This window comes from Dunckerocampus dactyliophorus, chromosome 1 (assembly GCF_027744805.1).
Source record: "Dunckerocampus dactyliophorus isolate RoL2022-P2 chromosome 1, RoL_Ddac_1.1, whole genome shotgun sequence".
NCBI classification, from domain to species: domain Eukaryota; kingdom Metazoa; phylum Chordata; class Actinopteri; order Syngnathiformes; family Syngnathidae; genus Dunckerocampus; species Dunckerocampus dactyliophorus.
The window spans coordinates 34892205-34919805 of record NC_072819.1 but is presented as its reverse complement, the minus strand read 5'-3'; the positions used below and the strand labels follow the sequence as shown (position 1 = coordinate 34919805).

The 27601-nt window shown below is 39.8% G+C and overlaps 1 protein-coding gene across 1 annotated transcript in view; it reads right to left on the bottom strand.

Annotated features, from left to right (window-relative positions):
- kcnd3 (potassium voltage-gated channel, Shal-related subfamily, member 3) overlaps positions 1-27601 on the bottom strand; it is a 132516-nt gene that overhangs the window by 20741 nt on the left and 84174 nt on the right. Inside the window, exon 4 of the mRNA XM_054780595.1 lies at positions 3457-3625. Coding sequence (XP_054636570.1) covers positions 3457-3625 — 169 coding nt within the window. The remainder of the gene's footprint in view (positions 1-3456; positions 3626-27601) is intronic.

Here is a 27601-nt window from a genome sequence, read left to right as displayed (position 1 = left end):
CTACAAATTCATTCTGTTGGGTTGCGTAAGAGATGTTATATTATCTGGGCTCGTTATTGCAGCACGCCACCTCTTTTCAGTGCAGTTTTTTCAGTGGTTTTGAAAAGAACAAAATCAACTGTATTGTATTTTGCATCATGACAGACTTAATGGCTGAGATAATGCTCCCTTATTTTTTTCTAATCTTTATGTACTTATCAACAATTGCATAAACTGGCACCATCTGCTTCTGGCTACGGACTCATGCTGCTGTGCATTCATGTTGTGATGCTGTGCGTCGAGGCATAAGATAATGTCATTTTTCTAGTTACTACAAATCTCGTGAGGTGATTGTCCATTTACAGCCCCCGATTATCCATCTTTTACACTGCAGCCATTCAGACAGTGCGCTGTTTTACATATCCCATCACAATGGGTTCAGCCATAGATGACTTCCACTTTGTACAAGGCACTGTTATGCTACATTAAATTAAGGGCAGTGTTATTATTTACTAACCAAATACATTTTTGGGCACACCTAAGTTGCACAGCACCACAGTCTGCCATGTTTGCAGGAGCTTCTTTTTAATTCTCTATTGGTAATAATTCTGTACTCATCATGCAAGGGGAATGTCAATCACAGCATGCAAGTCATGTTAGGTGTCTGAGGAAGATGAAGTGAAAAGTAAAATTAGGATACTGGTCCAGTATAAATGTTATAATTAATGTTTTAATTTTATTTTAAACTGTGAGGCATTGCTGTTCTATCCAAAAGCAACAACCCTACTTATTTCGGTGGCACACATGCAATTTCCAAATACGGCCTATTATTGGTCCAAAAAAAATGCTATGTATTTTTGGCCTAAATTATTATTATTATTATTATTATTATTATTATTATTATTATTATTATTATTATTATTATTATTATTATTATTATTGCACTGCATCATGATAATATCACTTCTCTTGTGGCCGTACTGCAGCTAAAACTCAACTCTGAATCCACAACGTCACTTCCTGGCCATACGTCCGGAAGACATTTATTGAAACCCACATGGGCATGAGCCTTATTTATGTCTTAAATTGCTTATTTTCTCTATATATCGGGTAATATGAGTGTAAAGGTGACTATAGGGGTGTTATTTCATATCTAGAGGGCTCTAATAATGGTAAAAATTCATTTTACAAAGTCATAAACAGGTTTTCTATGCTCTAGCTGTGAACATTTTCCATTTATTAATATTGAATCCTATTTCCTAATTCACTAGACGTGGGTCTGGAACCAATTAACCGCAATAACAAAGGGATTACTGTAATACAGTTTTGGTGTTTTCTGCAAGCGCTCCAGTACATACAATAATAGTAAACATTTTTTCTCACTGCCTGTATTTTGTCTGCACTCCACCTGTTGCAACTTAACATATTTTCGTCATAACAAAATATCACTAACATTGACAGCCACCATTTTTAATTAAGAACAAGTTGTGCTCAGGACCACGTTTGGGCCCAGTGGACATTATGCAAAGGTAGAAATTATCAAAGGTCAAGCTTAAAATGACTGGAAGTGTGGTAGACACACACAAATATGGATCAATACACTGTAACAGAGGCTCATTTATACAACAGCAGAAAGACAGACAAGCTGCAACCTTCCATCTAGCACCTCATCTGGGTGAGGGCTATTTTAGGAAAGAGTACAGGACACACATCGCCTCTAGCTCTCCTCTGTTTCTACGCTGGCCTCGCCTGCTTCTACCTTGCCTTTGGCCTTCCTTGTCACCAATCTCCTCTATGTTGTCTGCATCGACAGTATACAATCTACAGTACTTCATTGGTAACACCTGCAGTCCATTGACTTCCAATACAAGAGCTTCATGTTGTTGGGGCAAAATCATAAAAATGTATCTCAGTATGATGTAGTGCAGTTCACTTGTACACTTGTACAAATTACAACACATATGTATGTGTGTGTAAATGTGTGTGTGTGTGTTGTGTGTGTATTATACACCACCAGTCTAAACTTTGGACACACTTCCCAGGGTTTCCCCTAGGATTTTCTGAAGCTGTGGTGGTGGAATGCATGGGACTGCCGCCGCTGTGTCGAGCCGCTGCTGCATCTGCAAAATTGTTTTTTTTATTATGACAAATAACAATTTTCTATGACTTAATTTATTTGTTAACTTGCCACTTTTTGTTATCTCACCTATTTAGTCCAATAGTGCTATGTGACTGTTAGTACAAAAGTACAACATTTTGTACTATTTGACACAAACCTAAATTTAATTTGATGCTTGTTTTAGAGTAAAACTAATATATGGGAAATGAAGTGTTCAATAATATATATTTTTTTGTTAAGAATAACACAATTAACAAAATAAAATTATTTTTTTATATTTTCGTTATAGAAATGTGTCCTGTATAAAGAGTGTAAATTGAGAGTCCAGGGTTATGATAGCACAGGTGTATCCAATGCAGCATTATCAACTGACTACACATTTTACGGACTACTTTTTTATTTGCACGATAATAAGGAACACAGTGAACATCAACACAAGACGCTAGTGCTGCATTGAGTGCCGCGACATGAGCAAGTGCCGACAAGGCAGAGTGGCGATTCCGGTGCATGTTTTTCAAAATAAAGCGCAGTGAAACATTTTTATGATATTTGAAATTGTTTTCAAACTAATTGTGGTCAATATGTGCATAAATAATAATCTATATGTGCATATACATTCATACAATATATATTTTTAACATTGTTTTCAAGTTAATTTTTACGGTGTGGCAGCTTTTATTTTGTAGTGGCAGGCCGCCACGATCAATTACATGTAGCGGACCCTGCTTCCTCATGCTATTAAATGAAAAAGTGTGTCCAAACATTTGACTGGTAGTGTATGGCCCATTTTTATGGATGGACCAGCTGATGCTGTGGCTGAGACTGAGTCACATAGAAAACACCAGCACAGTTATTTTCGTGTCTACATTAATGTACGATAATTAATACAATTAAAATGTACAGAAACATTTTAACATAAAAAATGGGGTGACTACAACAAAGGGAACACTGGATGGTCAAATGCATGTTAAAAACCCGCAAATGGCAAAACCTGAGAGCAATTGAGATGCCCATAAAAATGTCTATTTTGACACTGTGACACAAACCAACATGAGTATGTGTATGTAGATTATAAACACAAAATGGTGAATTTTCCCACAAATAAAAAAAGAATATTTTGAACCAAAATGTGAAAATTTGTGGGGATCCACTGTGTATAGTACATCACCACAAAGACTTACTGATATTCAAATTCTTAATAGAAGCTCATGTGCATTTTACATACAACATCCATCTCAGAGAAGACCTGAACCTTGTGGAGTCCTCCAATCTGAAGAAAGTCAAATCACCTTTTGGCCAGGAGATATGGAGGCCCAACCCTCTGGAGCCCAGTTGAAGTGAAAGAAAACTGTGTTTACCTGTACCTTCTGCGCCCGCCGTTTGTCTGCTCTCTGGTTCTGGTGATAGATGCGGCTAAAGTTGGACACGATGACAGGAACAGGCAGGGCGATTACCAGCACCCCACTCAGAGAGCAGATTGAACCAAAGATCTTGCCTGCAATGGTTTTAGGAACCATGTCTCCATACCTGCAACAGTGTGAAAGAGAATGCCTTAGAATGTCTTTCAATTATTATTTAATACTTCCAATCAACCACTGGCTGTGCATCATTCACATTTCACAGACACACAACTTCACATCCCATCAACCAATGTCACTTTTTGTCCATGTGTGCACCCAAACGTTGAACTTTAATTTCCACTTCTGCTCCAGGTATTCATCACCAACATGGCAAAAAACTGACTCATCTCAGGAGAGAAGCTCTTGAAACCTGCTTGTCTCACAAAGTTATTCAATAATTCACAGGCACTATTAACCTTTAAAGGCGCACAGCCAATGTCCCCAAAAGTAATTTGCCATTATTCAAGTCTGCTATATCTGCAATTCAAATATGATCTCATTCTATGTGCAACTTTATTATATGCGTAAAAAAAATCTATCTTTACTAGATCTCCGAATATTTGTTTTTTATTCAAGGACGAGAGCTGCAGGTCATTTTTTTACCTTAAAAAGAAAGTAGCACATTTATTAGAACAGACTCCAACTGGATTGCAATCTTTAAAGATATACGTTCACTCAGTAGAACGTTATGTTGTAGTTTGCTGTGGTGAAGAACTGCACTCATACAGAAGCTAAATGAGATAACCTTGCAAACACCACTGCAAATTACAGCCACAACAATAATGATAAAAATAATAACAATACAATCAAAATAAATGGCTGTAAAGGCACAACTGATGACACATCTCTTGCATTGGTGGTGAAAAGTAAACTAAAGTTGTGGCCAGTGGGTGTAAACTTATTTAACCTTAATCTTAATCTTAAACCGTCCGCACGAGTCACATAAGAAATAATCCAAATACTGTAGTGCAACACTGTTAAAAAAAACACTACAACACAATTTAAAAAGCAACTTGTCAAGTATTATATGTGGTTCGGATTCATAAATGTAACATAACTTTAGCATGTGAGTTTGAGTGGCAGTGAAAGGCTGGAAGGTGAGTTGCAGCTGAGAGAGAGTAGACAGACAGCAGCAGCAAATATAGCCTTTGTCATCATCATCGTCACCCCTGCAGAAGGGAAGGTGATGTGTCAGACTGTAAAAAATAAAAATACTTTCACATGGTTTCTACAGATGCATGGTTAATATTAACTAAGTGTCATGAGGATTATAATGTAATAAATGATGTGCAACATGCTTTAATGGTCATGAGCAAATTCACTTTTAAAGGCGTAGCCTTACAGTCATGATTTATGTTTTCACAATACAGTACTTAATACTAAATTATAAACTGGTGCACAAAATGCCAAGCCATGTTCTGCCAAAATGAGTAGGACTTTATGGAATCACCTTTCAAAGGTTATGTTTCCAGAAACATCTTTCAGAATTCTTAAACTGACTAGTGATGTGTCGGTCACAAACAAATTGTCTCATTGAAATGAACGACAGGAGCCGGCTCGCGTCGTTGGGAGCCAACTGGCAACCAATTAGTTTTTTCCTCGTCTTTTTGTCTGTTAAAGGCGAATGTCACTGGTCAAGATGTGTTGTGGCGTCTCTGTGTCCACACTGAGCAGCGGAGGTGCGGGGTTAAACACACACAGCACCAATGTTGCCAACTTGGCGACTTTGACGCTAAATCTGGCGACATTCCAAACCCTCTTGCCAACATATTTTTTCAAAAGTGACTAGTGACACATCTAGCAACTTTTTCTGGCGTCTTTGGAAAGTTTTGTGGCATCTGGAGACTTCAAACTGATAAGTTTGTGTGATAAGTTAAACAAGTAGTCTTAACTGCAAGATAAAAGAGGGGGCTGGAGGCGAGTCCGGATGCAATTATTGTGCTGGCTAGACTTTGAGAGGCACTGGCCGAGATCAAATATTAAGAATATTTTATTATGATGAAGTGATGGCCAATTTTAAATTCACGAACCAAGAACCAACTTTATTTGTAGTTCAAAATTTAAAGTGTTTTAACTCACTCATCACAACAGAAAGGAGAAACAGGATCAGCCCCTCAATGCAGAGGTGCTTGTTTTATTTTTGTTTGAAAAGACACAGCTGTTACCTGGTTGCTGCTTTTTCTTTTTGTTTTGCACGTTCTAATTTGTGTTTTGGGGCTGCACGGTGGCCGAGTGGTTAGCATGTTGGCCACACAGTCAGGAGATTGGGAAGACCTGGGTTCAAATCTCCGCTTGGGCATCTCTGTGTGGAGTTTGCTTGTTCTCCCCGTTCATGCGTGGGTTTTCTGCGGGTACTCCAGTTTCCTCCCACATTCCAAAAACATGCATGTTAGGTTAATTGGTTACTCTTAATTGTCCATAGGTATGAATGTGAGTGTGGGTGGTTGTTTGTCTAATATGCCCTGCAATTGGCTGGCGACCAGTTCAGGGTGTACCCCGCCTCTCTCTTGCTCCAGCATACCCCCGCGACCCTAATGAGGATAGGTGGCATAAAAAATGCAAGTGTTTTAAAGTGTTTTGTTGTGTGGTGTCTTGTTGATGTTGTGTTGTTTAATTGTAAATAGTTAGAATTTTGCATGCAGAGATTTGACCTTGTCTATTGAGAATAGTCTTTGTTTTTGTAATATATTATTATAATATATTTTGTAGATGTTCATTTAGGATTTAAATGAATACATTTTAATAGTAAAAAAATGATATAATGTATTTTTATTTTAGTAATTTATTTTAGACAATACACATACACATGGACTGTCTTGTCTGACATGTCTCTTCAACATTGCGTGGAAGTCGGGAACAGTACCTCTGGCTACGCAGACCAGTGTGGTGGTCCCCCTTTTCAAGAAGGGTGACCGGAGAGTGTGTTCCAACTATAGGGGCATTAAGCTCCTCAGCCTCCCTGGGAAAGTCTATTTTAGGGTGCTGGAGAGAAGGGTATGACCGTTAGTCAAACCTTGGCTATTGGAGGAGCAATTTGGTTTTCGTCCTGGTTGCGAAACACTGGACCAGATCTACACCCTTGCAAGTGTACTAGAGGGTACTTGGGAGTTTACCCAACCAGGCTACATGTGCTTTGTGGACTTGGAAAAGGCCTCGTGGTGTCCTGTGGGAGGTGCTTCGGGAGTACGGGATTTCTGGCGCGCTACTACGTGGCATTCGGTCCTTGTTCAACCGGAGCAGGAGCCTGGTTTGCATTTCCAGCAGTAAGTCGAACCTGTTTCTGGTGAACGTTAGGCTCCGCCAAGGCTGCCTTTTGTCACTGATTCTGTTCATCATTTTCATGGGCAGAATTTCTAGGCACAGCCAAGGTGTCGAGTTTGGGGGCCTGAGGATGATGATAGGCAGATTGGCACAGCGTCTGCAGTACTGCGGTCGCAGTAACGGACTGTCATAGTGAAGAGGGAGCTGAGCCGGTAGGCAAAGCTCTCAATTTACCAGTCCATCTAGTATGTTCCCACCCTCACCTATGGTCATGAGCTTTGAGTCATGACCGAAAGAGTGAGATTGCAGATACAAGCAGCCGAAATGAGTTTCATCCATAGGGTGGCTGGACTCACCCTAAGAGATAGGGTGAGGAGCTCATTCATCCGGGAGGGGCTCAGAGTAGAGCCGCAGCTCCTTCACATCGGGAGGAGCCAGTTGAGGTGGCTCGGGCATCTAGTCCGGATGTCTACTGGACGCCTCCCTGGTGAGGTGGGAGAAGTCCCCTGGGCAGACCTAGGACACGCTAGAGGGATTATGTCTCACAGCTGGCCTGGGAACGCCTTGGTGTCCTCCTGGGGGAACTCGAAGAGGTGGTCGGGGGCCGAGAAATCTGGATTTCCCTACTGACCCTACTGACCTAGGACCCGGATAAGCGGAAGAAAAGCGATCGATGGATGGATGGACAAGATACATAATTTGGTAATAAATGAAGAAAAAATCTGAGGAGCCATTTAGGAGCTGAAAAAGCCGACTCTTTTTAGTGAGCTGAGCCGAAAGAACCAGCTCTCTTAAAAGCGCCGGAATTTGCATCACTAAAACTGACATACTTTAACTCAGTGATTCTCAATTATTTCCTGTCCCACCCAGGGACAGAAATGTATTCATGTGTCCCCTATTTGAAATACTATTGAGAAACTGACAATATCTATTTATCTATCTCTACTGTACAGGCTGAACTCAAAACTGAAACCAGGAAAATGCAACAAAATGGAGAGGTGTGAAGCATACAGGTTCATTCAGAAGTCAAATTGCATGTTAAGTACGATAAATTTGTACATGTTGGCAGGTCTGCAGTAACACTGAAAGCACTCCCTGCCTCTCACGCCCGCCCTGACAGTTCACCGCGCCCCCCTGGGGGGACCCACCCCACTATTTGAGAAGCACTACTTTAACTGATCACACAGACTAGTTGCTTTTAGTTACTTGATTTGCCCAAGAGCGGACCAATGACGCTCCAAAAATGAACAATAATATTCATAAGAAATGGAGCTTGTGTTTTTTATCATTTAGAAAAAACTCAGTCTGATGGTGGAGTAGAAAGATGATTCATAAATACAAAAACACACCTCACCAACACAAAAATACAACCCACACATGGCGACCCAGTAACACAGACAATACTTATAGAGAAGCATTTATTGTCCTTTTTCAAGAACTTTAATGGTCCTTTTACCCAAATTAGGCAATAACAAGCACAACATAACATTTTATCTCCTCCCCTCTCCATAAAATCTTTCCATTAGGAGGAATGAAAAGCTAATCATATTCATCTGCAAGCCGTCTATAATGGTATGCTATCAGACTGCTTTATAGAGGCTCTCCTCTTCTAATACCACAGTCAATTTGCTACCCCCATTTAGCCAAGCTGGCCTGTTTCCCATGATAGCATCTTGGAGCCATTATACATGGCACATAGATAAAAATGAGTTTGCACACTTAAAAAAAACCTGAAGGTGGAAGCAAGTTTAGGGAGGGGCGCAAGTGTATGTGTCTGATAAGCGGGGGTTTGATGCAATTTCCTTCCTTCCTGCCTGGATGAGCTCTTTTTCAAGAAAATTACGTTGAAGGAATGAAGGAATGAACTCAATGTCTCACAGAGAGAAAATTTAAATAAGCAGTGAAAAGAAAGTGTACTAGAGGGAGAGATGTTGCTCTGCAGATACCCTGCAACTCTGATTGCAAATGAGGTAGGTGCTCATGTTCATACCACACAAACAAAGAAAGAAATGTACCTAATCCATCTGTACACAGACGCACACACACACAAAGTGGGTGAGGTGAGCAGGTCAGCAGTCGGTCAGGGCTGTCAAAGCCCATCTAGGTCTCTCCGGGTTAAACTCATACCATCTATGAAGAATAGAGAGGGGGTTATTGAATGGGCCTGAGTGCTTTTGTGACGTTAGGTGTGATAGTTGGTCTCAGAGTGACAGATTAGTGATGATGGCTGATCATGTCGTTTCGCATGAGGTCACTATAACGCAGCAACACCCAACTACTAACAACCGCAAAAAACATTTCAGACGTTTCATCTCTCATCCGAGCAGGCTTCATTACGTAGTTCATACTCAAAGACTAGGTGAGACACACACCAGTCAGACTTGATAGGACGGCTCTAGTCTGATAGCCTGGTGTAAGATCCAATCTATTGGTCTTCTAAAGCAGGAGGCAGGTCCAGCGAGGAATGGTTTGCTCCTTAGTGGTGTCAAAAGGCAGTCGTTAGGATACAATGGAGTCAGGCCTCTAACTGCCAACATTGGTCGTTTGGGTGGTATCACCTTCGTTACCATTCCATTCAGGTGTGATAATGGTCATGGACCCACCTGAAACCAAGGTGGCTGTGCCTTGTTTATCGTTAGATGCTAAGAGTCTTTTAGAAAGGTATGAAAGCACAGCATTGTATGTGGGGGAAAGGTGGTTTCCTTGGCCACCTTCCCCCCTCTGTTCAGAGATGGCTTCTCAACATTAATGTAGATTCCCTCACTCCTCTTTCTAACCATCCTTCTCTGTCCAGAATGTATACATTGCTGTTTCTTTTTGAGGTAGACTCCAACTATCATCATTTGACACCACTAAAGAGCAAACCATTCCCGTCTGGACGCGCCTCCTCCTTTAGAGGATAAATAGATTGGATTTTGCACCAAGCTCTCTAGACTAGCTCTAGACTATAGCTGTCCTATCTAGTCTGACTGGTGTGTGTCCCACCTAGTCTTTGAGCATGAACTGATGAAGCCTGCTCGGATGAGAGGCGAAACGTCTTCTAAGAATTCTATGAATGAGAATATTCACAGGCAGATGTCTGCATAACTACAACTTTATCTCTATTTGAGGTGCAAAGTAAATACACTTTAGACCACATACTTTCCAATTATGCTTACTTGTGCTGCAGTCACGTGTTATAGATATGCACAGAAAAGGAACCTGGTGGGAGAAGAAGAGAAATATAGACATAGCATATGGCATATGGCATATTATGTTTTCATTTACAAATCAAAGCTGAAGCAGTACCTCTGCACTCTTCTCTTGTTCCCTTTCAGATCTGTGATTTGCTGTTGCTCTACTGTCAATGATACACACACCCAGTAGGCAAAGCAGCGCGTTTACCGTTAGTGAGTGTGTTTCAGGGCGCATACTGTTACGATAGGAAGGGAGTTAAAGAACATGCACGTCACAGTGGGGCTGTTTTGTAGGATTGAACAAATATCGTGTGAGACAGCTACAATTCACTTGTTGAATAATAAAAGAAGTGGAACAGCCAACATACAACATATCACACACTCATCTGAGTTGCCTTGAAGCATTTCTGTAACAGACTTGCTGCTTTGTTTTTATACAGCGCTATGCTACATCTTCGTAACAGCCGGGCCTTGGTCTAACCCACCCTCTACCCTTTTCTTTCTGTCCCTTCTCTTCTCCAAATGCTTCAAATGCTATCCATTCATTTTCCTTTTTTTTTTTCTTTTCAGCGTTGCGTGGCGCTGGAGCTTACCCCAACTAACTTTGGGCAATGGATTGGTTGGATTAAACGCAGAGCCCCATATAGACAAAACAACCATTCACAATCACATTCAAACCGTCACTGAGTTTGGAACTGAGTTCACGCTGGCTTCACAGAAGAATCAGGCAGGGACCAGTTCATCTTCTGTTACACTTTTCAGTACCACTGCGTTTTTATTGCCTGGAGAATATAGAGGTAGATACCGGCATATTTACACAACATTGGCATTCCAACAAAGATAATCGCGTCTGAGTTGAGCACAGTGACAGATCTCCTCTCCAGGCCTATAACCTTCAAACAAGCATCCATCTGTACTCTTGTCTGACTTTTCGTGGCTAGTCACTCAAGGGGAAGTAACTTGGGTGACACATGCCTCTTCAGGGGACAAAGACCTATCATCAAGCCTGAAAATGTCACAGCAGGAAAGCAAGAGCAGGTACAGTGATACAACCAAAGAGAATGAGGATGGAAGAAGGTCAAGAAGACAGGAGACTGACTGCAACAGATGGAGATTTTGATGTGTGCAAGTTTCGGACTTTTTTGTGTCTTCTGTGACTGTCTTTATGGAAATGGAAAAAAGGTAATGATGACTGTAAAATGGGGGAAAATACAGAATACAGTTCTAATCACGGGATTTCCGTATACTTCAGAGCAGCCATTTTGTGCTTCATGCACACCCTCTCATCATGGAAAACACAAGAAGAAATGCATATGGTGCAGCTTTGAAGTTAAAGACAATCGATCTAGAAAGTCTGCCCGTGGATCCTGACAGCGTGGAGCAGTGTCAAAAAATCCACTACGACCAACAGGTTTTGAAAGTCTGGACTACTGCGTGATGGACAGGACAAGCGCAAGGAATAATTTGCCTCGAGGCAAAAGTGACATTCGAGCGACAATGAAAGAGCAAAAAAGATTGACAGTGTGTGACGAAGGAATTATGAGCCTGTTCAATTCCGACACTGAAGAAGACAAGGAAGATGAAGACAGCGCTGAATGAATGTCCTGGTAGGCTACTGTTTAACCAGCTGTATTACACGCACTGTTCGGCACTGTTTGGAAAAAGAACATTTATTTAATTAAAAGTTAAAAAAGTCTTTCTGTGTAACATAGCTCTGTGTACTAAATACCCATGTTACAACGTGGACACCTGCGGCTTATAGAAGGATATGGCCTATACATGTACCAATCTTTTTTTCTCTTTAAATTCGACATTTCCATCCTGAGTATACTGTACTAGAAACTGAGTAATAAAATATTATGTATTATTTACTATATATAATAAAAATTACTATAATTATACTAGCATACTAGTAGTAGCGATTCTAGCATCAGAAACAAACACTGTATTATAAAAAAAAATATATAAAAAATAGTAGTGATATATATGTTCCAGTTTCACTTGCACATGGCCTGTCATGATTGCAAATTTTGCTGGTCCATAATTGTGCTGCAAATTCTCGTCGTTAATCGATGTTATCAACAACATTTTTTGAGGTCATTTTTCCATTATTGCCATGAGAGGTAGTGTACCTGTGTAAGCCACACTAGCTTGACACGGAGGCCACCTGTATGTATTGTGGCACTCATGAGTCCGTGAGGAAGAGGCAACTCTTTATTTTGCAAGCAACAGATCTCACAATGAATTTATCAACCCCACTGAAATCAGGAGGGGTTACCACTCCACATACCAGTCTTATTCACGGTGTCATAAAAGAAAGAGCTAAAACATCACACAGCTACGCAATAGGTAGATAACAACAGACAAGACACTTCCAATGAATAACGCAGAACTGGAAGTGCTCCCAGCGACGCTACAGTATGTTGTTTAAAATTGATGCCATATTTTCCTTCTAACCATATTGAATGGTTGCAGTTCTTTTGCAACGTAGTGAGCTACACTGTCTGTGAGCGCGCACCATTTTGCACTGTTTTGTTTATATTTGCCGGCCAAACGCCCCAGTAAGCGTTGACTGTCGGGACGAAGGCTCCGCTGCATAAGCACCTCCATCGGTATTTTTTTGTCCAAGTTGAGAAACCGTCTGTGTCGGTCGCCTTTGTTCATGCCCTCACCTTGTTCATTCTGTTTAAAACCGAAATATTCCCACACTGGGGCTGTCGGCTGTGGCGTTCGCCTCAGAAACCATTCCTTCTGTGCCTTCATTCATGTTAACGTATGCTGCCTCACGAAGCTAACTGCAAACCCTCTGCATCCACTCACTAGTAGCCCTGTCTCCACGAAGAGGCTGAAGGAGGGCTCACTCTTGCTGCTCATTCCACTATAGAGCCAATGCGCACAGACAGATGCAGTGTGAACACTCTTGTCATCCATGCACATGTCAGTTTATCGAGGGCGTGATAATTATCAACCTGTTTTTTTTTTTTAAATCGTTCGATTAATCGATGTATCTATTATTGTGACAAGCCTACTTGCACAGAATTTATAGTCATCAACATTGGAATTTTCATTGATTCTGTGCTATTCTTGCACAAGTTATTTTGTGCTACAGGCATCATAACTACCCTAAAACTGTAAGCTCAATTATAGAATGGCCATGTCTTGTAGTGATAGTGTTTACCCAACAAAAGATTACATTCTGCCATCATTCTAAAGCAGTTGGATAAGGCTTAAGGCTTAAGGTTAGTCCATTTCATTTTTCAAACATTCATAAAAAAAAAAAAAAAAGGAACAGACACTCTTAGCAACACTGAAGCTAACTGAATACTGAATCTACCAAGTATATTTTTCTCCTGCAGAGAGCAACCACAACGGGAGGCTCGAGGCAAAATGCAATTTCTTGGCTTTGCAGGGTGCACCTTGAGCCAGACATATAGGTTATTTCCTCATTTACATTTGTCAAGTGACAAGAAGGGAATCCAAGAAAGAAACACACAGATAAGTTGATAAAGTGAAGGGTATTACTCTTTCACTTCACTGCACAGTGTGCAAAGGTCATTATCATCACTCACTTCACAGCCAATCTTACACTGAATCACACTGTGGGATTACCACCATTTCTCTGTTACGCACTTACAGTGTGCCCGGGAAAGACTTACTTTGACACTTTTTGAAGTTGTTTTCCCCTGCATCGACTTTTTGTATTTACCGTATCTATCGTATTTACCTCACACCAAACCAGAGTACAGGTGCTTGTCTGTTTAGTCGTCAGTGTATCAGCAAAACAAATTTAAGGTTGCCACAAGACAAAATCCCCTGATTTATATGACATTTCACCCCAACTAATCAGCCTTTACCATAAAGAAACAATATGATTATTGCCTAATTATTCAATAATACCATATAATAACAATAATAACAATAATCCATTGATGCTAAGAAAAGAGCACTGACAAAGATCATGTATGAACCGACCTGTACTTTCTTCTTTAACTCGGGATGCACCAATTCACATTTTTTCACTTCCAGTCCGATTCCAATATCTGGTTTTGGATGTCCGCTGATACCAATACTATTCCAATAACAGAGCTCTGATTGCTTTTATATTATTAATAACATTATTTTAGATTTTTTGAGGCTCTAATAAATGGAATTCCACAGACAAGTATTGTATGTATGAATGTATGCATGTACTGTATGTCCCAACAGGCAACTTGAGGTAAAGAGGTGGCCAGAAAAAGACGTCAGACAAACAGGAAATCCTGGAAATCATGTGTAAAATCAAGTGTAAAATATTTCTACAAATTGGACATGTTGTGATTAGGGATAGGCAACACCAATATGTTTTGGCATATAAATTATAACACAACCATTTCAAAACAGATTACAGATTACAAAGGGGCCTCCTTTGGCTGCTGACGTAGGCGGTAACATAATGCGCCATTTATGGACGTGTGCATTCACTATGTAGTTTGTGTAGTTGTATTATTCTCTCTCTCGACTCTTATTAATCTACTTGCTAATTTACTGTTCAAAGCTGGTTACTCTCCTGTAACGCAGCTCAAGATAGAATTCGTTACAGTGTGCTAAACACTTATTGTTTTGTTTTCGCTTTACTTTACAATCAAGCTAGTTTAGCAGTTAGCAAGGCTTCTCTGTCTTACCTTAGCAATCCCTCGTCCTACTCCAGTGATAATAAAAATGGTAAGAATGGTAATTTATTTTCCGTCATGGAGACCAGAATCAGTAACTTCTATGTTCACACTGCAGCGTATGGTGCCCAATTCAAATGTGTTTGTTAAAATCCGATCTTTTATGTGGTCGTTCACATTACCAAAAAAATGCGACTCGTAAATGTGAACGCAATGCGTCTGGGAAGTGACGCGCTTGAGGAAAACATGACGTCACACACATTGCCGTGTGTTTCCGGAAGCAAACATTGCCACAGTTTGTGCTCTCTTTGGCGTGTTTGTGGCAATTGCAAGAGATTTGTGCAACAGAAGTCAACATTTTCTTAACCAAATGATTCCCCGTGGGAGATTGAGAAGGGAGAATAGAGCAAGATTTTTGGGTATGGCAGTCCGAAGGGCGTGTGGGTAGATGTCGCAGCCAGGAATGATTGAGCATTGATGTTGTAAAAAACATTTTTTTTAATAACTTTTTTTTTTAAGAACCTTTGACTATATCTGTCTATACCTGTCCTTTATCTTTATTCAAGTCTTGCATGTCAAAACATGCCTTTTGATGACGTATAGGTCTGATATATGCAACCTGACTGTTCAGACTGCAGTAGATCAGATACATACTGGATTTATATCTACTTTGTACATCGGAACGACGCCTGAGTCACATTTGAAAAAAAATGGATTGTACAGCTACAGTGTGCTACATTACATTTTGAAGCCAGCTAGCAGAGTAGCCAGCATTGAAGCACAGACCTGGCTCATGGATCGGAAATCTCTGCAGGTTGGATTGGAAATTTGTGATCCGTGAATTACACTGGCATTAGAACCCGATACCAATACTGGATCAGATCCCCCATCCCAGATTCATAATTCTATCAGATATCCTCTAAAATAAATAGGGTAATACTGTAGATGAAAAGGTTAGTGGAAAATATGTTGAAAACGGCATCTGGCAAGGTGCAGATTAATTGACCTCTTTATGCAGTTTAGTTGATTTGGAGTATATTAACAGGACAAGAAGACCTACAATTGGAAACCTTTTGCTTTCCAGACCACAAACAACTGGAATTGGAGAAAGATGTAGATCTGGACACAAACTTTTTTTTTCTCATATCAGAAATGACTGCTGTTACTACACAGACGAACAATACAAAAATAACCTTTTTTCTTTTTTTTTTTTTTTAACCCCTGTCCTGTCCAGCCTTTAAAGCAGAAAGAATTGTAGATCTAAATGCCGTCAAGTGCTCAACAGATTTACTCTGCCAGGGAGAAGTGTGATATACAATTCCCCTGTTATACAGAATTTATTTGACTTTGAAGCTTGTTATTAAGCAAATTTGGAGCGGGGGGGGGGGGGGGGGGGGGGTGCGGGGATGAGAGGGGGACAAAAAAAGACAGACAAGAGACAAGGACAACAGCAGCAACAACAACAATTGTGACAACAAGAACAGAACAACAGAAACATACAGAACGACATCAGCAAATAAATGTCTGTGACAACTATAAAGACGAACAAGGACATAAGGACAAAGGACAAAACAATATCAACAACCACAATGACAACGCTGTCAATGACAATCACACATAATAGTAGTCATGAAATGATGAATTATGATAGTGATCACAATGACAATACTGCATTGAAACAGTCACACATAATAGTAGTAATGAAATGATGAACTATGATAGTGATCACAATGACAATACTGCATTGAAACAGTCACACATAATAGCAGTCATGAAATGATGAACTATGATAGTGATCACAATGATAATACCGCATTGAAACAGTCACACATAATAGTAGTAATGAAATGATTATCCATGATAGTGAACAGAATGATAATTACTGTAATGCACATCATTGTAAAAAAAGCTATAGTCATACTGCTGATATCACCGTCGCTGTAATAAAACCAACAACATAATAACACCCTGGTTAACTCAGTGAGTAATGTGGGGAAGTACGTATGTACTGTGAGTGTGCATATGTACAGGTATCTCTGTATGTGGGGAAGACTTCATATATATATATAAAGGTGCAGGAATGTGTGGGCGTGTAATTGTAACTGAGAATGCATGAAAGGAAAGGGGCCGCCTTCCACCTCCCAGAGAGCCCCGCAATAATAACCTTAACATTGACAATAAATTGTCAATTATCCACATAAACAGCAGAAGCATGTATGGAAATTATAACAACATCAGACAACATTGGAGTGAATTCAAGGAACCCTTCAAAGTAACCACAATCTCAGAAACTCGCATTAATGCCCACAAGGACATGAACTGCATCAACAGGGACAACAAAGTGGAGGAGGAGTGGCTGAGTACGTGGACAAACATCTGAACTAAAAAGTGGTAAAGAACATGTCATTTGCAATTGACAACATTTTAGAATGCATAGCTATTGAAATTTGTAAATCAAAAAGCAAAAATGTATTACTAAGTTGTTTATATAGAGCACCTGAGTCCAGCACTGAATTGTTTGAGGACTGAATCAAAGCAACCTTCGGTCAAAAAATAATCTTCGTATGTGGAGACTTCAATATCGATTTTTTTAATCCAAGAAGCCAAGGACAATAGATGACTTCATAGACACAATGTACAGTTTGAGTCTATATCCTACATGAAGTTAATACAACACCACACAACACGACTAGTGGTCTGCTAATTAACAATATCAGTGACCATCTTCCAGTGTTTACAATTTACAATGAAAACTATAAAAAGACAAAGACGGAAGACAAAAAGGACTTTCCAAAGACTACGCACAGAGGAAAGCATCAACGCTTTGAAGAAAGATCTGGAAGAACAAAAATGGGAGTGTGTGTACAGTGAAAATGGTGTGGATGAAGCATATGAGCACTTCCCGAATATTTACATGAAGTTCTACGATAAGCACTGTCTATTGAGAGAAGCAAAATGCCTGTAAGGAGAAAAAGAGATTTATTATACAAAAAAACTACAGAAGCAGAACAAACCTGTAAGATATGTGAAAATAAGTTCAGAAATATTTTGAGAGTGTGTAAAAAATAATATTGTAGTCAATCACTAGACAAGAATAAAAACAACATTAGAGCAAGATGGGGCATCCTAAACAGTAGGGATGAGCCGGATATCTGTTACGGATAATGCATTTTTGCTGAGTACGAGCATGAAACGAGTACAGCTCATCATGATTCGTAATCATGATGAACGAAAATCCTCACTGATATTTAAAGTTACTTGGTAGACTTCTTTCGTTACGTATGCGGTGCATTTGACAAGACAGACTAATCAAAATTACTGAGGAAATTACCAACGCTATAGACCGTAGAAAGTGTGCAGCTTCAGTATTTATGGATATGACAAAAGCTTTTGATACAATTAATCATAATATCCTAATTAAAAAATGAGAAAGGTATGGAATCAGTTTAGTTTTGAGCTGACTACTAACTCCTCATTTTTTTGTGAGAACATTCTCTGTACTCACTCATCATCCAACGATATTTCTGTCAACTATTAACCCTCTCAGTTATTATTACATATTTATTATTAATTATTATGACTGCTGTATAATTTATTTCCAGTGACTACAACCTTGACTCCTATTTTACCACATTGTTATACTGCCTTATCACTTTTCTTTGTATTTAACTGGCAAAAAGTACATTTGGAATATAGGACGTAAACATACCATGAACTGAACAAACACACTCTAGTGAGAGAGTATTTGTATTGTTTATGTTTCACACAAACAGCATAGAAGGCTTTGCTATGCTCATTTAAGAGAGGTTTTTAAAAGGAAAACATGGGCTGGTAGTTTCCCCCGAGTTTTGTGTTTCTCACGCTCCAGCGACTGATAAGAAACAACTTTCACCATCTCCTAAGAAACCCACAGGTGCATTTGTTTCAGAAGTCAATATAAACAATAGGAGTCCAGCAATAAAGCAGTACAATTAGTTGCCAAGATGCTGATAAACACTAGCTAGGGACCATGTTACAAGCTCTGTTCATTTACAGTATATGCCAGCATGTGTGTTAGTATGAACTTGCCTCTGTAATTAGCAATTACCAGACCTCTATAAACAGAATGGTTCGGTGAACCCACTTCCTAGAATAACTAGGAAGTGCAATTACCAGAGAAGAAGGAGCACAACATTTAAATATGAATTACATAAAAGTCTCCAAACTTTGACTAATAGCAGCCTGTAACACCCCCGATTTACCGGAGCTAATTCTGTTCGCTCATTGGCGCATCTCCCTCTGTGTTTGTGAGAAGCCACTTGTAATGCATGTCTGTGTGTACACATTTCATAGCAAGCATAGCTCAAGTCCTCAAAAGTGTTCAAGCCTCAGAGGGTTGATATGTATGGATAACATCAGTAAAGGCTGCTGGTAATTGAAAGTGGAAGCCATCTATCTTTGTACGCTTGAGTCACGTTGTCGTAGGTGTGGAGTGCGCCGAGGACTGGGACACAATTACGCTGATATGTGGTTCAATTAGCCTGCCAACAAGAGAAAACGGCACTCAGCTGAATCATGAATATCAGGAGATATGTAAGATTAATTAGCAAATGTGTAATTACAGTTAATTGATAGCCTGTGAAATGTTCTGTCTCATGATACCGTTAACCCTATACCAGTGCTCAAACAGTGGGGCGGAACCCCCTGGGGGGACGTGGTGAACTGTCAGATGGACGTGAGAGGCAGGGAGTACTTTCAGTGTTAGTGCAGACCTGCCAACATACACAAATGTATCTTACTCAGCATGCAGTTTGACTCTTGAATACGCTTGTATGTTTCACAGCTCTCAATTTAGTTGCAATTTCCTGGTTTCAGTTTCGAGTTCATCCTATTCAGTACAGCTAAATAGATATTACCAGTTTCTCAATAGTATTTCAAATCTGGGGAGGGGGGGGGCGTGAAACCATTTCTGTCCCCTTGGGGTGTGTGACAGAAAATAATTGCGGACCACTGCCCTATACCAACAAGAGAGCTAACGACAGTTTGGAAACACAACAGGAATGCAATGATTGTCTTCATTATTTAACAATTATATATGAAATGTTAGCATACATCACAGCCTTACCATACTGTATTCCCTGATCTTTGGCGATCAATTAGTAACTGTTAACAATCAATGGAGGCGCAGATACTGTATAGATCATCTGGCAGGATCTGTAAAAAATTAACCATGCTTGTGAATAGGGATGAGCGAGTACACCACGATCTGTATCCGTATCTGTATCTGTTCACACATCTAAATTATCTGTATATGTACTCACAGTGGGCGGGGAAGTGGGTGTGTTTTAAGCGGAAATGGTTGGGGCTTAAATCAGTACATTATTTTAAGTCTGGAATTGACAAGGATTGATCAGAAGTTGCTGTATTTATTGTCGAAGGTGCACCTACTGACACAGTCCCACACAGCCGAGATCCACCGGCAGACCCAAGCAAAAGCTGCTAGATTGATCTCCTTCAGCCTGAAAGCTGCATCACATGCACCTCTTCACGGTGCATGGTGCGTTCTCCATGATGAGGGTGTCCGCACTAAGGGCAAAATTGCTGCTCCAAAACACACAATATGTTGGGAGACCAGAACGCAACCACAAATTTGCCGCATTGTATAAGCTGCAGGGTTCAAAGCGTGAGAAAAAAGTAGCGGCTTATACCCCGGAAATCACGGTCCATGTGGCTTTTGAAAGTGGAGGTAGATGGTATATGCAGTACCTCACAACAGTGAGTACACCCCTCACATTTCAGCAGCTATTTGAATATATCTTCTCAAGGGACAATACTATAGAAATAAAATGTGGACATAACTTTGAATATCCAATGTATCCATCACCTTCAGCTTCCTCAGCAAGGTACAGCCAACCCTCGTTTATAACTGGTTGCAGACCGGACCGTGATAAGTGAATTTTCGCAAAGTATGATTCCCTACTAATAAATCAAGTATTTTCCTAGAGTGTAGAGTGTAGAAATCAAATATTTTCATTTTTACAGCATAGAAAACCTGTTTACGACCCTTTAAAGATGTTTTTTTTACATTATTAGAGCCCTCTAGACATGAAATAAGACCCCTATAGTCACCTTTATACTTGTATTACCCAATATAGTATGACAGAAAATAATCAGTTTAAGACATAAATAAGACTCGTCCTCGTGTGTGTTGCAATAAATGTGTTTCGGACGTGTGGACGACAGGAAGTGATGTGTTCAGTGGGGGTTCAGAGTTGAGTGGATTACAGCCACAGCAGTAGCCTGTGTTATTTTTATGGTTATTATTATTATGATTAATATGTTATTATTGTGCCTGTTGTGAGATAATTCAAACCTGGAATAAAAGCCTGTTGTTCCGGCGATCAAGTCTAGTGATTGTGTCTCACCAAACATTTCCGTAACATTACTGGCACCACTGACACCAAGTGACCAGTACAAATGTTCAAATTAGGCCAAAAAAACTACAAAACTACAATTTTTTTAAAACCTAACAACTCCCTCAACTCCAATATCCACTCCACCCTCACCAACTTCTTAACTGATATAAAAGCTTGGATGAAACACAACTTTCTCAAACTTAACAGTGACAAAACAGACATAATCATCATTGGTCCCAACAACTAAATCCGCTCAAGACTTCTTACTCAATTTGGACAACACCACCCTCACTCCATCCCTACTCATCCGCAATCTTGGCATCCACCTTAACTCTACTCTCTCATTTGAAACAAATAACCCAGAATAGATTTTTCCATCTTAAGAACATAGTCCGACTGCGTCCATCACTGACTTTCTCACATCCAGAATTGACTACTGCAATAGAATTCTCTATGGTACACCATCCAAAATCCTCAGCATACTACAGTACAGTACATCCAGAGCTCCGCTGTCCGCCTCCTCATCTCCACCAGCTCCCGTGAACACATCATCCCTGTCCTTCAAAAGCTCCACTGGCTGCCCGTCCCTCAACACATCCATTTCAAAGTCATCCTGATCACTTTCAAAGCTCTCCACAATCTGGCCCCTCCATACCTCACAGACCTGCTCCAACGACACAATCCCTCACGTTCCCTTCGCTCCTCTGACTCCAACCTCCTGACCCTTCTCTGTAGGACCAAGCTCTGAACCGGGGAGACAGAGCCTTCTCCATCGCCGCCCCCACCTTCTGGAATTCATTGCCCCAACTAGTCCGTGCCTGCCCTGACCTTCCCACCTTCATAAAACAATTCAAAACCCACCTGTTTAAGTCTGTATTTGATGTTTAACTTTTTATATATTGCTGCTTTGCTTTGTTTTGTTTGTAGTTCTGTTTGCGGTATTTTATGTGCCTTCTGTTCTGTTCGTTGTTTAGCTTTATATTGTTTTTATTTTTCATTGTAAAGTGTCTGAGTACCTTAAAAACACTCCACACTCTTTACTGTTCCTTGGTATTAGCATATCTAACTTATTGCGTGGCGATATGGGGCAATAATTATGAAAGCAATTTTCACTCACTCATTGTACTGCAAAAAAGAACGGTGAGGATAATTCATTATGTCACGTATAGAGAACATACAAACCATTTATTTTTAAAATCACAGATATTAAAATTTGCTGATTTAGTACATTTTCAAACAACTAAAATAATGCATAAAGTGAACAATAACTTGTTACCCAAAAACAGTATTTCTCTAAAAGAGAGGAGAAATATGATCTTAGAGGAAAATTAAACTTAAAACATTTATATGCGAGAACAACGCTGAAATACCACAGCATTTCAGTATGTGGAATTAAACTATGGAACGGATTGCGCAAAGAACTCCAACAATGTACTGAGATGAGCAAATTCAAAAAACAATACAAGCATTTTACTAAATATAAGGCCGAAGAGTCTTCAACTTGCTTTATTATGCTTGCCTTCATCTTATTTATTTATTATTATATTGATTATTATATTTATTGTTCTGTCATGCTTGTTTTATTTTTTATTATTTATTTATTATTCCACTGATTATTATATGTAATAATATTACATAGAATGCAGGAAGTAAATAAAATGTATATATAGTATATATATACTGTATATAGCGAAAGGCATCAGTTGTGTTCAAGATCCCGCTGTAAATGATGATGATGGCTGTGTTTGTTTGAGAGATGAGGAACAGTATAACAAGTGGATTAGACATGTTGATGAGCTTGTTGGGTATCGTGGAGACAATTTCTGAGCCTGTTGATGACATAATATGCAAATTAGATGAGTGAATTTACTCCCATAACAAACTTTGGGTCATGCTGATGATTTTTTCTCATTTACAGTATGCCTTTATCTTTAACCGTTTTCAAGCTACAACCGTTTGAAATAGTAATATCAAAACTGAATATTTTCTTGAAAAAACTCTGCCGTCTAAAGGGTTCATTCAGATGTACAATTTACTACATTTACTATAAGTATGGTGGAAATTACACTGAACAAAGTCATTTACCGTAAATTACACAACCCCTCATTGCTCATAATAACAAGGTTTTAAGTGTGATTCAAATGTTTGACTACTATCAAAGAGACTAGTGTTCACCATCCATCCATCCATTCTTTCTTTACTGCTTTCGCCAAATAGATTTTTAGACTTGTGTGGTATCTTTTTGCTTGATTGACATATTCAGTTCATTTAGAGCTGTTAATACATACAAATATATATATAATCCTGTCCAGTCATTGACCTCTTTTCATTAAATACAGTAAAAATTGGTATATTTGACACATAGTTGCTAATGGTGATTAATCATAATTAATTCATTTATAAACTGTGATTAATCTGGTTACAATTTTTAATAATTTGACAGCCCTAATATATATATATATATATATATATATATATATATATATATATATATATATATATATATATATATATATATAGATGTGTGTGTGTGTGTGAGACACTGTCCATGCTGCCAGCCACAATAGGAGCAGCTGATTTCATCTTTGCCGCATAGTTGCAACAGCGAATCGGGAGGGGACTTTGATGTCTGCTGACTGATGTTATGTTATTTGTGACTTGGGTTACAGTATCGTTCGATTCATAGTGGTATCAAACCCAGGCCACTGTACCAAATGGTTCAATACAGATATACAAGTATGTATTGTTGCACCTCATATATACTGTATATATATATCTACACACACACACACACACACACACACACACGTATATATATATATATATATAGATATATATAAATATATCTATATATATATATACTGTAATAAAAATGCCTGCTGAAGGTTTGAGGGGTGTACTCACTTTTGTGAAAGAAAGAGCTATACTAGAACTTAATAAGATTCAGCATAATTACATGCATGTATAATTTTGAATAGACAACACTAGCATTATCCTATTCTGTACTCTTGAATTAAACTTCCATCCTGTTCATGTTGTCAGAATAAATTACAGTTTAGCAACACATCTTCCCAGTTGGCTCCAACCCTTCCATATCTTCCCATAGCACTTGGCTCCTGCTGGGCCGATGTAAGGAGATGAAAAGAATTGAGGCTGTGGCAAGAGATAAGACTGGAGCTGAAAAACGAGTGAGCAAGAAGATGGAGCCCGGGAGTTCAGAGGTCATCTACATGGAGCTCAAGGTCATAGCAAGATGGTGATGCGTGAACACGTCCCAGCACAGATTCATGCAGGGATCGAAGTGAAAGGACAGAATAGATAGGGCATTGGGAGTAAAAAAAAAACATGAAAGAAAATGCCTGTAGTGAGGAGGGAAAAATGGAGAATCAGGTTTAAGATATGATTTAACAGAGGGGTAATAAATTGATTGTAGTAGGAGGAGGAGAAGCCTAGCAAAATATGTCCAAGCAATTTTCTTATTCTTCCATTTACTGTAGATTATCATGATTGCAGTTCTTTATCTGGGCCATTTCCTGTTGGATATGCATAGCTCAGGTAGTGCATGTGTGCCTTCACATGTGCTTAATCTCCCTGTTGCCTTCAAGTTTATATAATAATATAAAGCTCAGAGGCTAAGCCATGAATTTACTCACCTTTGCATCAGCCAGTTTTCCAATTCAGTACTTATATGGTGGCAATTATGCACACAAATCCACTATAAGAAACCTCCTGGGCCTTCGCGTTGCTGCAGGTCGGATGATTGACTTGCCGAAAGTATTGAACTATTGAATATAACATGTAAAGGTGATATAAATTAATTAAAATATGCTCTGCTTTCCTTTGTTGCATTCCCGAGTGTCACCACAACTGAGACAATTTTTCTCACTATATACACTGCTGAGCTAGTGTTGATTTAGTTGTTATGTATTCACCTAGGTGAACCTAATCGAAAGTGCCTTAAATAAAAAAGTAGTGAGGGAATAAGGGAAAGACATAGAGCAAAGAATGCTGTGCGCGCAAGGTTCACTGTATGTGCCCCCTCTTTTGCCTCGATCAAATAGGGGTTTGTTAAAGTTTAGCAGGGTCCAGCGTTTAAATATCTCATCTCCTTGTTGATGCCTGCTGTCATGGGGCCTTGGTGGCGCTGGAGCACTGTGCAGAAATCCTGTAGTATTACGTTAGGATAGGCTGCATCAGTCCTGGTGCTGCAGCTTCCGATCCACTTGTATCTTTTTGTCAACTTCAAGCAACACACCACAGGAATAAACCTGCAGTATAACACATTTCACTTTACTTAACTTAAAGTGGCCAGAGGGTGACGGTCACTAGCTGTGGGCTCTGAGGGGAAAAACCGATCCTGACAAGTTGCTGCTTGAATCAAAGCAGTCTCATTCAGATTGTTTATCACTGGTCAATAAGATTGGCCCCCTCTGCAGGCTTATCAAATACTGTTTTACGCAGTCTGACTTATTGACTGTGAACATGGACAACATGACTTCTCATCAGGCACACTGGTGGCATCGATGGTACTGATCTATGACCAAGTGTGATGGAGAGGCGGTCAATGCACCTACGTCAAGCTGGCTGTTTCTGCTAAATCTGCTTTAGGCTGGTCAATGCGCTGTCTGGTCAGAAAGTAAGAGATAAAAAACATCTTGTCACCTTGTCTGCATGTCCGTCCTGATAAGTTACAAAACAATCAAACACCATTTTAGCAGGAAATCTAACTAAAAGTTAAGCACTAAACTGTGTTTGAACAGAACTATTTTCCAGTTTGTTGAAACAGCAATTGGACCAAAGTAAAACAGCTACAGAATAGTGACGGTCAACTCGATTCCTTTTACTGACTAGAGTTTTTATGAGTCAATCGCGAAAGTGTATCGAGTACTGGATTCACTTGAGCCGGGTGTCACAGTATGCATGCACATAGATGTCTATGTTAAGGTTGAGAAGCCGTCTCTAAACAGACGGGGGAGGTCTACGACACCACCTTTCTCCCACATACAATGCTGTCCTTTCAACTCCTTTCAAATTCAGTCATTTAGCCTCTAACAAATAAACAAGGCATGTAGCCACCTTGGTTTTAGGTGTGTCCGTGACGCTAATTACATCTGAATGGGATACTAACGAAGGTGATACCGCCCAAACAGCCATTGTTGGCGGGCAGAGGCCCCACTCCATTGTATCCTAACGATAGTTATTTGACACCACTAAAGAGCCAACCATTCTTGTTTGGGCCTACCTCCTAATTAAGAGAATAAATAGATTTGATCTTGCACCAATCTCTCAGACTAGAGCTGTCCTATTTAGTCTGATTGGTGTGTGTACCACCTAGTCTTTGAGCATGAACTGGTTAAGCCTGCTCGGATGAGAGCCGAAACGTCTTCTAAGACAACTTAAATACCATCAAAAGTATTTTTTTTCCTTACCTGTGAAAGGTAATCCCGTGAGATCTTATTTGTACTGTAAACCGGTTGGTACAATTCCGTACACAACATGAATTAGGCATCTTCCTCGTTCTCCCTTGCCCCATCCAATATGGAGGTGACATTGACGTATGGTTCAATGCTCAATGCGGCGTCTACATCACCCAAGAAACTCGCACATGTGCAACAAGACCACCTATCCGACTCACTGAACCTATGAGCCCATGTCAGGTTCACGATTCACTTGCCGGCACCCTCATGCCAGCATTGGCGAGTGAGTCTGGATTCTGGATCTGGATTCTTCGAGTGTTTAGCTCGGCGTTAGCGAGACAGCAGCTCAGACAGGAACAGGAAATGGAAAAGAGAGTTGATTTGAGGCAAGGAGCAGATCTGTTGCTTTTTCCAGTGGGTTAATACATTTATACAAATGCAATTAGAGTAAGAGTTGCACAATTAATGCCATGTTACCTGGTTTCCTTTTTAATTTAGCTAGCGGCAGCAGGGTTAACAAGGGTTCAAGGGTGAACAAGTTAAAAGAGGCAAATAACCACGAGTCCCGTTGAGATAAAAAAAAACAAACTTGTGAGTTTTGAACGACTTGGTCAATACTGAACCATTTCTACTCGAGAATGTTAGCTAAGGAAGACACAACCTGGAATGGTGTAATACATATAAAACACAGGCGTCAAAATGGCCCAAACCAACTGTGACAGCGGTCAACAGTCTACCTGTCAGGGCGAATCAATTTATGCACACAAGGGGAGCTGTCTGCATGAGTGTGTTAGTGGAGGAAAGTAGGCTTCAAGAAAAAGTAGGGCATCTCCCAGACACAGGAGAGGTGTCTCCAGCCCAGCGTACTGTCCTATTTCCCTCCCTGGCCAGAGTGGTATGTATGCAGTGGTAGTTGTAGCTATGGGACACATCGGCAATTGCCCCGGGCAACATTCTTTAGTAGTTGCCGTGTGTGTGTGTGTGTGTGTTTGGGGGGGGGGGTCTACATATTTCTATATTTTGATTTATATTTATATTTTTGTGCCCATCAGGTCAGGATATGATAGGGTTTGATATATTTTTGTATTTTTATTTATATTTATATTTATATTTTGTGTGCCAATCAGATCAGGATATGATAGGTACCGGATGAGTGCCCTCTACAGGTGGTACGCCAGCGCCTCCGTTACTGCTCTTATTGCAGC